General features: G+C 44.5%; 1 protein-coding gene across 1 annotated transcript in view; it reads right to left on the minus strand.

Annotated features, from left to right (window-relative positions):
• LOC104545335 (cystathionine beta-synthase-like) overlaps positions 1-8,617 on the minus strand; it is a 19,929-nt gene extending 11,312 nt beyond the window's left edge. The window contains exons 1-7 of the mRNA XM_010190446.1: positions 8,576-8,617; positions 7,410-7,621; positions 6,712-6,818; positions 5,551-5,685; positions 2,985-3,064; positions 1,584-1,718; positions 982-1,051 (exon numbers count right to left, since the gene is read on the minus strand). Of these exons, the coding sequence (XP_010188748.1) occupies positions 982-1,051; positions 1,584-1,718; positions 2,985-3,064; positions 5,551-5,685; positions 6,712-6,818; positions 7,410-7,621; positions 8,576-8,617 (781 nt within the window). The remainder of the gene's footprint in view (positions 1-981; positions 1,052-1,583; positions 1,719-2,984; positions 3,065-5,550; positions 5,686-6,711; positions 6,819-7,409; positions 7,622-8,575) is intronic.
• Positions 8,618-14,523: the final 5,906 nt, after the last annotated feature.

Genomic DNA, 14,523 nt, shown 5'->3' on the forward strand with positions numbered 1-14,523 from the left:
CCCCTAAGTGAAGAAGCTTCTAGAGTAATGGGATATTTGGACTGAGAATGTAAAAATACCTAAGTGCTGGGTCCTGCACTTTGGTCACAACAACCCTATGCAGCGCTACAAGTTTGGGGAAGAGAGGCTGGAAAGCTGCCTAGCAGAAAAGGACCTGGGGGTGCTGGTGGACAGTCAGCTGAATGTGAGCCAGCAATGTGCCCAAGTGGCCAAGAAAGCCAACAGCATCCTGGCTTGTATCAGAAATAATGTGGCCAGCAGGGCTAGGGAGGTGATTGTACCCCTGTACTCACCCCACTGGTGAGGCTGGACCTCAAATATTGTGTTCAGTTTTCAACCCCTCACTACAAGAAAGACATTGAGGTGCTGAAGTGTGTCCAAAGGAGAGCAGTGAAGCTGGTAAAGGGTCTGGAGCACAAGTCTTATGAGAAGCAGCTGAGGGAACTGGAGTTGTTTAGTCTGAAGAAAAGGAGACTGAGAGGAAACTGTATCACTTTCTGCAACTGCCTGAAAGTAGGTTGTAGTGAAGTGGGGGTCAGCTTCTTCTCCCAAGTAACAAGTGTTAGGACAAGAAGAAATGGCCTCAAGCTTCACCAGAGGAGAGTTAGATTGGCTATTAGGAAAAATTTATTCACTCAAAGGGTTGTCAAGCATTGGAACAGGCTGCCCAGGGTAATGGTGGAGTCACTGCTCCCTCCACCTGGTCACAAGCAGAGGAATCTAAAAATCAAAGCAATTCTCTTTAAGGGGGCAGAGGATGGGGGGGGGAAAGGGATAGAAAGGAAGGGATGGAATTCATTATTATGACTACCGAAATAAAGTAATTCTCCAATGACACAGCATAAGTGATCCCATAATAGAGGATTTCCTGTACCAAAATCTGTGCATTTCTCTACCACCTCAGGTCTCATTCTCCATGTACTCAACAATAAGAATACTAAGTACTCGTTGAAGAGGAGGATAGTTTTAGAGCACACACACCTTCGCACTGCTGCAGGATCTCTTCAGCCGTAGTGTCATAGTGTGTCAAGGGGTTGCTGGCATTACGGTACTATAGTGAAAGATAGAAGAGTCATTAAGTAGACCAGAAAGACAACAAAATTCACATTGTGAGGCATTTCATGAACATGATAAACATTCTCCAAGCCTCACAACAGCTACATATACTCTTTCCAGACTGTGTCCTTGTTATCTGGATTTAAGCAGAATGCCCAAGGGGAGGCACAACCCTCCTAAGTGACCTAATTTAAGATTACTTCTAAGGTGCCAGCACTTTCCAATGCCAAGATCAGTCCTGTGTGGGACAGCCTCTTTAAAGAACATTACTTGTGCCTATTCTTCCATCCAGGACTGCCAAGTCAGTGTAAGGCCGTCCATGTTTCATCGTTTCCACAAACATTGGCTCGTTGCTGCCCTCTAGTGACTATAGAAGCAGGCGATGCCTCAACTACAGCTCAAGATGTGGGACATCTTTTCCTCCAGAGACACCTAGGCTGCTGGACAGTCAACCAAGGAGGCTAAGGAACAAGGCTGCAATACCTCCTCCCATGCTATGCCTGCACTTCTGACACTTTGGCTCTTACCTGGTCTAGTATGTGTGCGTTGGGGATTTCATTTTTCAGCCTCCAGGCTACTCCTACGTGAGATTCAGGAGAATCAAATCTGGCCGTAGTTGGGGTCCTCACAATCTCAGCACCCAGAGCTCGCAGGACATCCACCTGTAACAAATAAAGGTGATCACAATACCAAAAACCATTCTGCCAGAACAGAGACTTCATTGAGATGCAAGGGAAAGAAAACATCTTCCCCTTTACCTGGTCTCTGATAGCTTTCTTGCAGTTCTCCTACACCCCAGCCTCCCAGCATCACTGAGCTGTGAGTCCAAATTTTTAATGTAATTTGGTCTCAGCAAAAGTTTACATAGGAGCTAGATGTCACATTCCTGTTTCTGTTCTAGGCTTTCAGGCCTGTAGGGACTATCACTACATATTGAGAAGCCTCATTCAGGCAAAACACCATCTTCTCTCATGCCATTCTTGTATGCTCTGTACTCCAGTGCCATAGCCCAGTATTTTATGTTTAAGTGCAAATTCTGTATATTTACCTCCTCTTTTGGACACAGGCAGCAAAGGAGATCCTCCAGGGCCCTATGCACCAGTAAACTGCTATGAGGGCAAGAAAGTTTGACAGTGAGCTAATGCAAGGCCTGTCTTCAGAGGGGAGGCCTTTGGTGCTACATGGCACATGGCAATGGCCGTGCAGTACCTCTCCCTCTGAAGCAGATAAGAACAAGAAATGGGTACAGGCCTTCAGGGGACCTTGTTCTCATTTGTGCCGCTGCCTTTCAGCTGGAACGCTGGAAGGGTTTGAACTGAGACAAGTGATTTGCTGCCTCAGCTGTGACACACAGCTTTGGCTGCAGGCACAGTACCACCCGACTGGAGCACAGGACAGGGCTTCCTCCATGGCCGAGTGTTTTGTGCTTTCCACAAGTGAAGGAAAGGGAACATTACCCAGGTGGCTTTTCCTTCCCCTTTGTTGCTGTGGTGACACAACTCAGATGCTTGCCAGTACCCTGCAGTGTAACCTGAGGGGCTCAGCAGGCTCTCACATGGCCTTGCTCAGCCCAGTGCAGAACAGAAGACTATTCAAGGCTTCAGCATTGCCATACTTTGTCCTCAGTTACTTCAGTATGCCAATAAATCTCAAGTTCCCTCGACATTTGCATTTAAAACAGTTATGACAGTTTTCCACATGACAGTGCTGTGGGCATGTGTCTTAAACACATTTCTGTCCACAGCTGGCCAGCTTGGATCACTCTTAGCACTGGCAACAGGCCTTCAGCAGAGCTCTGTCTGACCAACGACTTGGAGGCCAAAAGCCTACACCTTTGTTGCTAAAGCCACAGCACTCATCTGTACCAGGAACTCTGTAAGTGCAAACACACTTAGTTTTTAATTCTTGAAAGCAGAAACAGATCTGACCTTCTCCATGCTCATTTTCTCTGGCATCACAATGATGCAGCGGTAACCTTTCACAGCTGCAGCCAAGGCCAGCCCAATCCCTGGAAGCAAGCAAAGACACGTAGAGCATACAGTGAGTAGCACCAAAGAACAAACCTCACAACATTAGCTTTGGCATGCTCTGGCTTTAATCAGATTTTCACCAGAGGCTTGAGTACCATGTCTCTAAAGGGGTGGCAAAGGGAATGTTGCTGGCTGCTGGGGAGAACTGGATTTACAGATGCTGCCAGTTCTTTGAGGATTGCAGCCAACAGAAAGTTTAGCCAAGGGTGGGAAAACAACATGTGCAAACTGCTAGCTTCACCACATGCACAGCACCTTCCTTCTGTCTCACCCACTTCATTTTACAGAAGTAATTTGGGAAAGGAATGAGCTTTAAGCTAAAGAAGACCAGAGCAGTCATTTCAATAATGTCAGAAGAGCATTAGAGCCTCTATTAACTCACTTCTGCATTAAATCCCTAGTTTGCAACATGCCAGAACTAGGACCTTTCTAAAAAGACACGATTAAATGCTCTTTGTGGTTGAGGTTCTAATGCACTATGTCAACTTGCTGCTACAGTGAAGTAACTTGACTGTTAGAGACAGACACCTAATTTCTACTTTAAAAATCTGCACCCCCAGCCTGATTTCTGCCTACCAGCTTGTCACTGTCTGCCTACCTGAACAACTAAGCTCAGAAGTGCCTTCCCTGTAGAAGAGAAGCTTACACCTGTTACCAAATTACCACTCTGCTGCATGAGCTGAACAGATGAAGTTAGTTGATACATGTCTGAGGTCAGGCTGCACAGCATCTCGCCTGCTGTTCTGGGTACCAGGCACAGTACCAACACACACTCATGACAATGCCTCACAGGCAGTTTACCCTACACAGAGACATGCTTGTTTGGCTTGCTGGCTCTGTTTCTAAATGGTGCTGGCTTGTGTAGGCGTGAAAAAAAAAAATCTTTAACTGTTTCGGTAAGAGAAGCATAACTCATACTTCAAGTAATTCAAGTAGTAGCTTTTAAATATTTGGGAGGGGAACAAAAACAAATGACAAATAACATCTTTTCCCCATATACTACAGATGAAGATAGATGCCCAAATCATAAAAAAAAAAAAAGAAGAGACAGCAAAGGCCTCACTAAGGCCAAAGACTGAAGAGAAGCCATCCAGCACTCTTCCTTATGGTTTATGATGAAGAAAATATTTTGAGTTGTGAACTCTTAACACTTTGTACTTTCTGCTACTGACCTGGAAATGCAGCATCATCAAAACAGGACTTTAGCTGAGGGAGAAGTGGGATGCAGAGAGGGCAAAAATATAACACATTAGCTCTCATGTTAAACATACTCAGTAGCTCCGAGCAGTAAACTAGAACAAAAGCCAATTCTCTCAGGTTACTGTCTGCCCTGTCTTTGCTTTCACATGAAAAGAAACAGCTTTCTGATGTAATTGTCCTTTATCTCCTCCAGTTCTACCTTCTTTCTATCTTTTGTATTCTGTGGTAAGAACAACCATTTACCAGGTACTGACCTAAAGCATGATGTTATAGCACTACCTCAGATACTGCATGAATGCAATACATGTGGATATTTTCCACTACACACTATTGTTCAGACAAAAGGTATAGCCACAATCAGAAGGGCTTCAGTTGCACTCAACCCCCCACAGAGCAGGTGCTGAACAAATGGCAACAGATATGACTTCCCAGTTTTCCACTGGAGGCAGCGAACAGGACAGGACATCTCTCTAGAGCACATCAGGCAGTAGAACAGCTTGTAGCTCAGCTCAGGAACCTCCTCAGAGGAGATAATATATTTTTTATTTTAATCAGCTCAAGGAGGAGCATCCCAGGTATGTTTACTCCCCACCTGCAGTGCAGCTTAACAAAGTATAACAGTTTTGATGCAGGAGCCCAGAGCTAACTTCAGCCTGCTCAGATCATCAGATGCTCTGCCTTGGCCCCTGACTAGCAGGACTGTTCCTTCCTCCAAGGAGGAGACACTGACCCAAGTGAAATCTGTTGAAAATGTAGCTGTGTAAGGGCTGCGTTAGCAAACAGTGCTGTGGGGATGCACCCTATCTCCCATCTCAACTGCACCAACCTGGGAAAGGCTGATTCTCAAACCAGGCCCACCTCACCTTACAGAGGGACCACAGAACTTCCCAAAAAGGATGGCAAGATCCAGATTCACACCAGTCTTTTGGTGCTTTTTTAACCATTATTTTCAGCAAGGCTAATTCCTGAATAGGACCTAAAGATCCTAGGGAATCTGGCCTAACACTTCTCTTCTTTTAAAGCAAAGGGCCTCTGCAAATTTAGCAGACCTCCTTCCAGCTGTTCTGGTCAGCATAGGACACTGCAGAATTGTTCCTTGTGCAAGACAGAAGAGGCACTGCTCCCTACACCACGTAGGCAGGAAGGGACCCCATTTCTTCCTTGCACACGCAGTTTCCATGCTCCAAACTCAAGTTTGTCTCTTGCAGAAAAACCACCACAGCAATTTCATCCCACATTTTGCTAGGGTCTCTCCATCCCTTACCTGTGTTTCCAGAGGTTGGCTCTATGATAGTGTCCCCAGGCTTCAAGATACCAGCTTTTTCAGCATCCTCTACCATCCTCAGGCTGATGCGGTCCTTCACGCTGCCCCCAGCATTGAAAAACTCACATTTTGCCACTGGAAACAAAGAAACCAAGCAGAGTTCATGAACACAGTCATTTACCAAACAGGCTGCTGAGCCCCAACGTTATCTGCAAGAGCAACTCTGTCAGTACGTCTGGCCAGTTGAAGTCCCTACTTTATAACGCCAGAGATGGGATTCAGTTCACAACATGTCCACTGTTACAGGTCATAACAAGGCAAATTTAGTACTTGATGCTGGCAACAGAAGCCAAGAACCCACACTCTGTCAGGCTCCTCAAAATATGCGTCTCGTTTCATCTTTCCTCTTCATTTCAACCCAGTCATTGGGATAAAAAGCCTCAGGCCTCTTCCAGTACAACAGCACGGAAGAGAACTCCACCAATATGCCTTGCCTCTTTCCTGCTACGTTCTCCAGCCAAAGAGTTTCTGATCAAACTGGAAGTTTCTCCCCTTGTTCAGCCTACACTTTCATTCCCATACTCCCAGCATTAATCCCTTCACTGGTGTTAAACACTACCTTTCAGGACTCTGATTGGAGCCTCCGAATATCTCCAGTATGGTTGGGTTTAAAAAAACCCACCCCACCCCACCAACCCCCCCCCCCCCCAAAAAAAAAACCACCACAGAAAACCCACCAAAAAAATCCTGAAACTGAGAGTTTCATCCCTTTCATAATTTTCAATGGTCTTTAGTAGTAACTGCAGATCTGGATTTCACACACACCGATGAATACTCTGAATATGAGCAGCAGTCAAAAAACTTCAAAAAAACCTTCTTTTCACAGAAAATGAAAAAATTTTTAAAAAGTAAAACTTTATCTACAAAGATGGAAAAACTGCAGGAAACGTCCTTAGGAAGTACAAACTGAAAAATTATTTAGAAGACCAAATCCTGAAAACCTGGAAATCTGCCAAAGAAAAAGATAAGTTTTTCTCACCGTTTTCTGCAGGGTACCTGCACTCTTCCTATGCCCAGGTTACATGACACTACTAACCAGGACTACCCAAGTTTCTGAAACAGTGTTTCTTACTTTGATTTTCTGCCTGCAGCAGTACTCACAGAGTTCACACTTGAGCCCATACTGCTTCCCAATCTTGTTGATTCGCACCATGGGTGTATCGCCAACTTTATCCAGGATGCTTGGAAGGATTTTCAGAGGTTCTGGCCTGGTACACATACAGACAAAGTCAGTGTATTGACAGAAGGGGCCACCGGCAGGTCACACAAAAGCAACACAGCATTTCCAATGTTTCTTATTTCAACCAGCTTCCTCCTTGTCCTTTACTAGGTTAGTTATTTTAGATATTTTAGTTTAAAAGAATTTCCATTGGATACAAACTCACAACACATCAAGTCAAAAGAAGGATTAATCAGACATCAAGCCAAGTGCTGAGGCAAGTATGAAGTGCTCTGCACTTTCTCCTGGCATGAAGCAGTTTAGCACTGCTCAGAGTCAGCCTTTTTACAAGCAGAAGGCATTAACAGTGCAATCTTTCACCTAGTCAGGAAACTGCTTGCCAAGTTACTTAAAATAAGTTAGTTCCAGTCCATGTAGTTTCACTTCTTTGGTGCAAGGCCCCTTGTATGCTTAATCTGGCTTCTTAACTTTGCTTACACATAGAAATTAAGAAGCACCAGGATTTCTACATGCTAAACACCATCAATTTAAATCAGTCATCATTTCTTAAATCCACATGGCTCTGAGGGGACATGGATTAGTGCTGCACTGAAAATCAGCAAATAAAAGTAACACTTACAGAGTAGTATGACGATGTGGGGAGGCAGAGAGGGGTTTCCCAAGCTTCCATGTGCACTTGCTAGGTGTATCAGGGCGGATCCACTCCCTTTCCTTCTCATTTGCCTTGCAGTTCTCATTGTCCTTCCCACCAGAGAGAAAATATTTGCCGGGTACACGAGGGCAGGAGTTTGTATCTGGCTTCTCCTGGGAAGGAAGTATAAGAATTTCATCCTTGGGGGACAGAGAAAGGAAAAAAAAAATGGAAAAAACCCAACCAAACGAGAGTGATTCATATGCCCTGCTGTAACAAGGTCAGAGTACCTTTTGAGACTATCAGAGTTCTTCAAGTTCAGTACCATGGGAAACTACCCACTCACATCACTACTCCCCCCCTACAATAGCAAAAAACTATGTTATTAAGAAGTCCTTATTTTGGTCTCTGCCCCTTCACCAATATACCTATTCCCAGACTAGTGCTTTAGCATGCAGTTTTTCTGAGGGAAGCCTGAACTGAAAATACCCTGATGGCAATTTTCAAGAGAGCCGTGCTGGCCAAAATAGTATAAGCCAAAAGGGGCAATGGCAACAGGCAGCTTTTAACACCCAAGAACAGGCTCTGCCACTGATTACAAGAGATCCTGTCACTGTACCTAAGACCCAATTATTAGGAGAGAGAGCATATAGTATATCTCAGTTAGATGAACCCCCATCCTCAAGTGTCCCAGTCGTGTTTTGTCCTTATATGAAAAAGGTCACAACAGATGCGCTTTGTAATGCTTAGTACAGTGCCGTACAGGAGGATAACTTAAACACACTGAAGCACATGCTTACTGTAACTAGCCTCCATAAGTAACAAGAAAACAGCCCTAATCTCATGGGAGACACCATTCCCACACCAAAACGCAGCTCTCTGAAATAAAATCTCCCCATTCCAAGCAGAGAAGAACAGAGTAAGACTACTTGGTGACTAATTAGAAAGTGATGCCAAAAGACTGCATTGCTACTTGCAGTCATGAAGAACAACTCTTCCAGAAAGGCCACTGGTTTCAACAGCACCAACCTTCACAGCATTCCAGCAAAAAAACCCATCCAAAAAACTAGCAAACCCTCTGAAAACAGACAATGCTTTCCCAAATTCTGCTGACAAAAACAGGCAATCAATATTCCCTAAAGACCAATGAGTACCTTAGACACACAAACGGGCTTTTCTGATATCAACTTCTCCATGTTCTTCAGTGAAGATGGCGGCACAGCAGACTAGACTTTCTTCAGGAGACCGAGTACTGTGGGCCTGGAATCCTCTTCAAACCTGCAGATCATGCAAGTTAGAAAACAAAAAGTCAAAACTCAGTATCAGGAAACAGTCTCTCCCAGGGGTAAGACATGCATCCCACTTTTATAAGGTACAGAAAGAAGCCGCAAAACAAAGTGAAGATGACTCCTGTATAGACAGGATAAAAAGTTGTGCACAGAAGCATTGAGCAAGATCAGAGGAGGGTCTCCTGACCGTGTTCTTCCTGTATTACATTTTCTCCCCTCTGCCCTACCCTCCACAGCTCAGATCCAGTAAAGTGAGCAGAAAACACCTTAACTGGATTGACTTCAAGGCGACACAAAGTAATAGAAAATATTCCAGTCCACAGGATAGATATTTAGAGACAGCAGGGGTGACAGGGCCTCATGGGGCCATCACCAAAAGACCCTGTATACAACTCAGGAAAACACTTCATGGAGGAACACTTGCCCACTCTTGAAAAGGCCTAGATCTCACTAGTTCCTCCAAGACTGAATTACTGTCAAATGCACTACTACAGTGATGCTGGACATAACACACAGAGCAAACACTTCAACCACAAAGAAGCCTTCCACCAGGCTTTTTGTTTCAGAAATTAGTAAATACAAAATGGAAGCAGTAAGTTCACTTCTGCTCCAGCCAGTTGTTCATAGAGCCTGCCTGCTCCTACAGCTACCTTCCTTTCCTTCCATTGAAGGTAAAAATCTGGCCAAAGGCTTGGAAAGATGTTATTTGGGGGTTTTTTCCCCCTAATATTTGTTCTTCTCACCCTTTTGCAGCAGGATTCATGGCTCTTCTTGTTACTGGAAAAGGTCCCTGGTCTCATCCTCCTTCTGACACAAATGCACACAAAACAGATACAGCTTAGATCAGGCAGAGCTGATGATCTGGTAACATGCTATTAAAAAAAAAATCTGAATCACAGGATCAGTGAACTTTAGCATTTGATCCTGCAAGTTAACATGCACCACTAACCACTACTGCCTCATGCACACCAATTCCTTTCTCACGTGTTGATCTGAAGAAAATGCCTAAGGCACTTAAACTGCCCTTCTTTAGGAAAAAGAGGACTCTGAAAGTGCCAGCTTTCCAGACTAAGTCCTGAAATTATTCTCCTTCTGGATGTAAGGTCTTCCATGCCACCAAAATCTATACCATTCTACTTTATTTAGGTAAGTACATGCCCAAGAGCCAAGATGAGCTGCATCCTGTCCTACACTACTGACCAGGACTAGACTGAGAGGCCCCAGCCCAGGAAAGCTAATATCCCATAAAGACACATAATCTAACATCAACCAATCTTGTTATGAGAAAAGAGCTTAATTCTAGTTCCAAAGTGAAACCTGGCCTTCATTTCTATTTCTAGAGGATGTCTGGTCCACAGTTCAGAATATCAACACTCCCACTAGTAAAGAAAAAATACTGGAGAAGTTTCAAGGCTTCCTATGAGCCACATCTACATGGTCCTTCAGACAGCTGGTGTGCAATACTGGACACAGACACCGGCTGCCTCTGCTCACAGGGAACACGGACAATATTTACAAAGTCCATCTAATGAGGGCACCTTGCTGCCAAAGGAACAAACCATTTCAACAAGCAGGAAGAAAGAAGCAGTTAGAGAGAGGAAACAGCAGATTTTGTTAATCTTCTAGGTTCTCTTTATATAGGAGTGCCAAACCAGACTTTTAATCACCAATCAATCAGTGTCCTTCAAGAGGGTCCAAAAATTGAGGGGAAAAGGAGAGAAATTTGTTGCAGTAAGTGTCAGAGGCTTCAAAAAATAAGTACTTGGTTTTTGCATTGACTGTAAGGAAGAAATGAATGTGGCTCTCTTCAAAAGCTGCCTTTTGGAGGATTCCCTCCGAATACCATCTCATTTCCTCTACTGCAATACAAAAAAATTCCACAATCCACTACAGCAATACCTGACACTTCCTGGAACTTGAAACAGCAGAAACAGAGGAAAAGCTATATTTATTGCCTTCAACTAAGCTGCAAGATTCTCTCATATGTTTAGAGGAATAGCAACACTCTGATGTTTGATCAAAGCTTCAGTAATGAGGCTAGAACTTTGAAAAAACAAGGAGAGAAAGAAAAAGCTAACCACAAGCATTGCCAACAAAGATCCTGTCACCAAATACCAACCTTCAGTATCATCATTCCTTGGAAGAAACACAAGCTCCTGTTCAATATATCTCTTCAAATCATTGTATTAGATATTATTTTCAATAACCTCATACCCATCCAGCCCAAAGTAGATAGATATACATATATATATTTATAAAGTCCAATTCTAATCATGTTAGCAGAGAATCAGTCTCAGTTATGGTCAACCTAGTCTCTTAGGGTTTTGAAGAATGACAAAAACCTAGGACAGACTTGGTTGCTCTCCAATGAGAATTGTTACTAGAGCACTCAAACACAAAAAAGAATCTGCGATTGCTTACTGTTATAGCTAAGAAGCACATCAAGAGCTCAGGAGTGACTTGTCATGTTCTGAACCTACAGGAAGACCTCAGATTTTCAAGCTCCTTCAGTGCTACTGATGAGCTTCCTAATGCACCACCCAAAACATCCAACTGGTGCTTCCAGCCCTTGCTGATGCAACTTCAGCAAAACATGGAGCAGAGGTGGTCAGTCTGGGACATCCAAATTCCCCTCAGGACATATGATCCTGCCTGCAGGCTCCAGTTGGGCTATAGGAAGTTGATGCATTTTTCTACTGGGGAGAACTTCAGGAAACAAAGGAAAGGGGATGAGCAGAAATCACCAAAACAGAGGATGAGAGCAACTTTTTCACCAGCCTGACCCTCTTCTCAATCTCTCTTCTTGGAATGTAGACTGGGGAGACAGGGCAGGAGAATGGTGACTGCTGCTCCCACCGCAATTGAATGCTGCTCAGAAGAGTCTGAGGAACATAAGCTGCAGGAAGAGCTGCCCATCTTCAGCAAAGAAATTCTGTCAGCCTGAATTTAAGTTTGCTGTAAAAGGGAACACTCCCATAATTAGCTGGGGGTTTGGGCAGAGTCTAACTAGAAAAGCCTGACTAACTTCTGCCATTATATCTGCAAAGCACGAGGCAGAAAAATCAGAAAGACAATTTACAAAATCACTTAAACCTAAGTCACGAAGGGGACTGGGGCAGAGGTATGAGATCCACAAAGCCTCAGGGGAAAGACTCACATCTCTGGTTCCTCCTCTGCAGGGAACTCAAGACCTAAACTATTTCTCAACTCCTACAGAACAGGATCAAAAGCCAGTGAGTGAAATTAATCCCTAAACCAACTGAGCTGAACTCACTCCATAGATATGTTAGGAGCTACAGTTTCTAAAGCTGCTTACAGTATATGATCTCAGCACTAATGCAGACGTTTAAAGAGTATCATGTATGCAAGAATCTAATTTACTTGAGTCTTGTCTGAAACAGAGATGAAGCTGTCTAAAAGGCAGGTATAAGAGGTGCATCAGAGAGAGATGCCCCAAGGGCTGACTACTCAGCAAGAGAAGAGATACAGGATTCAATTATGCTGTGGCCTGAGAATGTGAAACTTTGATGTTAAGCAGGTACTTCACTCTGAACAAGCAAACCACTACAAACCAGTTGTTCTGCTCATTTTGAGTCCGACAGGGTCTTAGACAGCCTTGGGATCTTTACAGGTTACCAGATGTAGCAGTACCCATCAAGCCTTTGGAAGCTGTTCAGAAACATCACAGCTACAAGTGATATAGGAAACAATCAGCCATACATTTCTGGAGGGTTTGGTTCAGTTTTGGATTTTCCTCCACTCTTGTACTTCCTCAGTAGCAGGCAGCCATCACTCCTGTGTCACGAGGCATCAAGTGACCTGAAGTAACTGGGGTATGAATTAACAACACTGTGGCTTTAGGAAGAAATACTTTCACAACTGACTCTTATCTGTTTTCCCCTGCAGAGCAGATGTTCTCTCAGAGATCACTCTTCCTTTCAAGGCCAGACTGGCAAACTCATAAGCCTCCTGATAGGAGATAAGTAGCTCTTTAATGCCTCTGTAACACTGCAAAGATTTTAAAACATCGAGCACAAAGCCACTTCCACCACTATGACAACTGTTACACTAGAGATAAGTCAATGAAAACATGAAAGCATTCAGTCTGCCTTTCCCCCCGTAAGGGAAGCTGTGCCTGCAGCCCTAACACAGGTGTCTTTTGACATCTCTTGCTTCCCAAGTTCACTCCAACCCCGCCTGGACTCATCTGATACCTCTTCTGAATAAAGACTGATGTCTTCAAAGAGCACAACAGCATTAAAGACTGGAGAATGCCTTATCTGCATTTTTACCTGCTGCAGTCAGAGACTTTATTTCTTACCTTGCTTCTAGTTCCCTCTCCTTAGTCAGCATACAACGCTACAGCCTGAACGCAGCTCTTGATCTGCCAAGCTCACCACATACAGGGAGGGAAGCATTACAGGTAGGGTAACAGAGGCTCAGAGATTAATAAAGTTGCTTAGCATGACAGAAAGAGGGAGTTGGAGCTCTGCTCTTAATTTCTGTCTATAAATAAACAGGGAGAAGTACAGCTCCCCTTCCCCAGCATTACAAGGCATCACATCTTTTGTTAGCACAGGGACCTCCAATAAAGCCTGGCAGAAAAATGCTGGTCATCTCCACCTGGGCAGGAAGCCAGCTTTTTGGCTGATGTAGGTTTTGTGGGAAAGACCAGCTGCCGCTCACTCTGGCTACATCTGCAAAGCTTTTGGCAGGCAACCACAAGTATGGTACACCCCGCTGCCTGCCTAGTTCCTATGGCAGGCACCTGCCAATAGCCAGAAGCCAGCCCCTTTGAGCCAACCTGGCAGCAGGCTATGCTGCCAGCACCAGGCTAGTGACGTACGTACCTGAGCCAGCATACACACTCCAGGACATGAACCCAGCATGACCCTTGCTACCAAACACATTTTTTAAAAGTACTGCTTTGGCTTTGAGAAAGCAGGCTAGTTAACTCACACAAAAAGGGTCACAACAGGATGCTGAAGAGCCATCAGCTAGTATCAAAAACAATGACCTGTCCAAATATCCCAAGTACTAGACCTAGCACCTAAACCATACTCCATCTGTAGTGATCTCACTACAGCTTTCTCCTGCTGAGAAATACCAGGTTCAGAGCAGGTCTGAATACCCGTGAATACCTTTCCTCTCCAACATAAAATCCCCAGATTTCGCCTGTATCCACACTGAGTTTTCCCTCCTTTCTGCAGCACAAGTTTCTCAGAACACAGAGCTCTCACATCTCAAATCCACAAACTTGTTGAAAGGGTAAACACTCTGAGCAACTTTGCTGGAACAGGGCCCAGCACTCCAAAATCTCCATTGTCAAAGGCTCTAGGATAAAAAAAAAAGGTACCCAGAAGACTAGATACTCAAAGAGAAGAGGAATTGCCTGTCTTTCAAGTAATGGCTAGTTCAGTAATGTATCAGCAGCACTACTAACATTGCTATTGTAGTAGGTCTCACAAGTCCCAGACAAGTTCAGATCCTTTCCAATAAAAGGGCAGTGCATACAGTAAAGTGTAAGAGAAGCTTCTTGGCACACTGTATTAGCCAGACTTGCCAAAACACATTGGCAAGAGACCGCCACGGCACCCACGAGAACAATGGACGAAAGGCCAAAAACGGCAGGAGAGCCGCTGCCAACCCCAGAGAGAAAAACAAAAGGCATAATGCCATCTTGCAGATTTGTATAAGCAGCAGCAACTCAACCTTTCCCCTGCTCCCTGCCCGGATGGGGCACCCCCCAGCCGCCCGGAGCATCCTCAGCAGAGGACAGCCCACCGAGGCCTGCGCTCCCCTCCCCTCCCCTC

This window comes from Mesitornis unicolor, unplaced genomic scaffold (assembly GCF_000695765.1).
Source record: "Mesitornis unicolor isolate BGI_N332 unplaced genomic scaffold, ASM69576v1 scaffold12148, whole genome shotgun sequence".
Taxonomy (NCBI): domain Eukaryota; kingdom Metazoa; phylum Chordata; class Aves; order Mesitornithiformes; family Mesitornithidae; genus Mesitornis; species Mesitornis unicolor.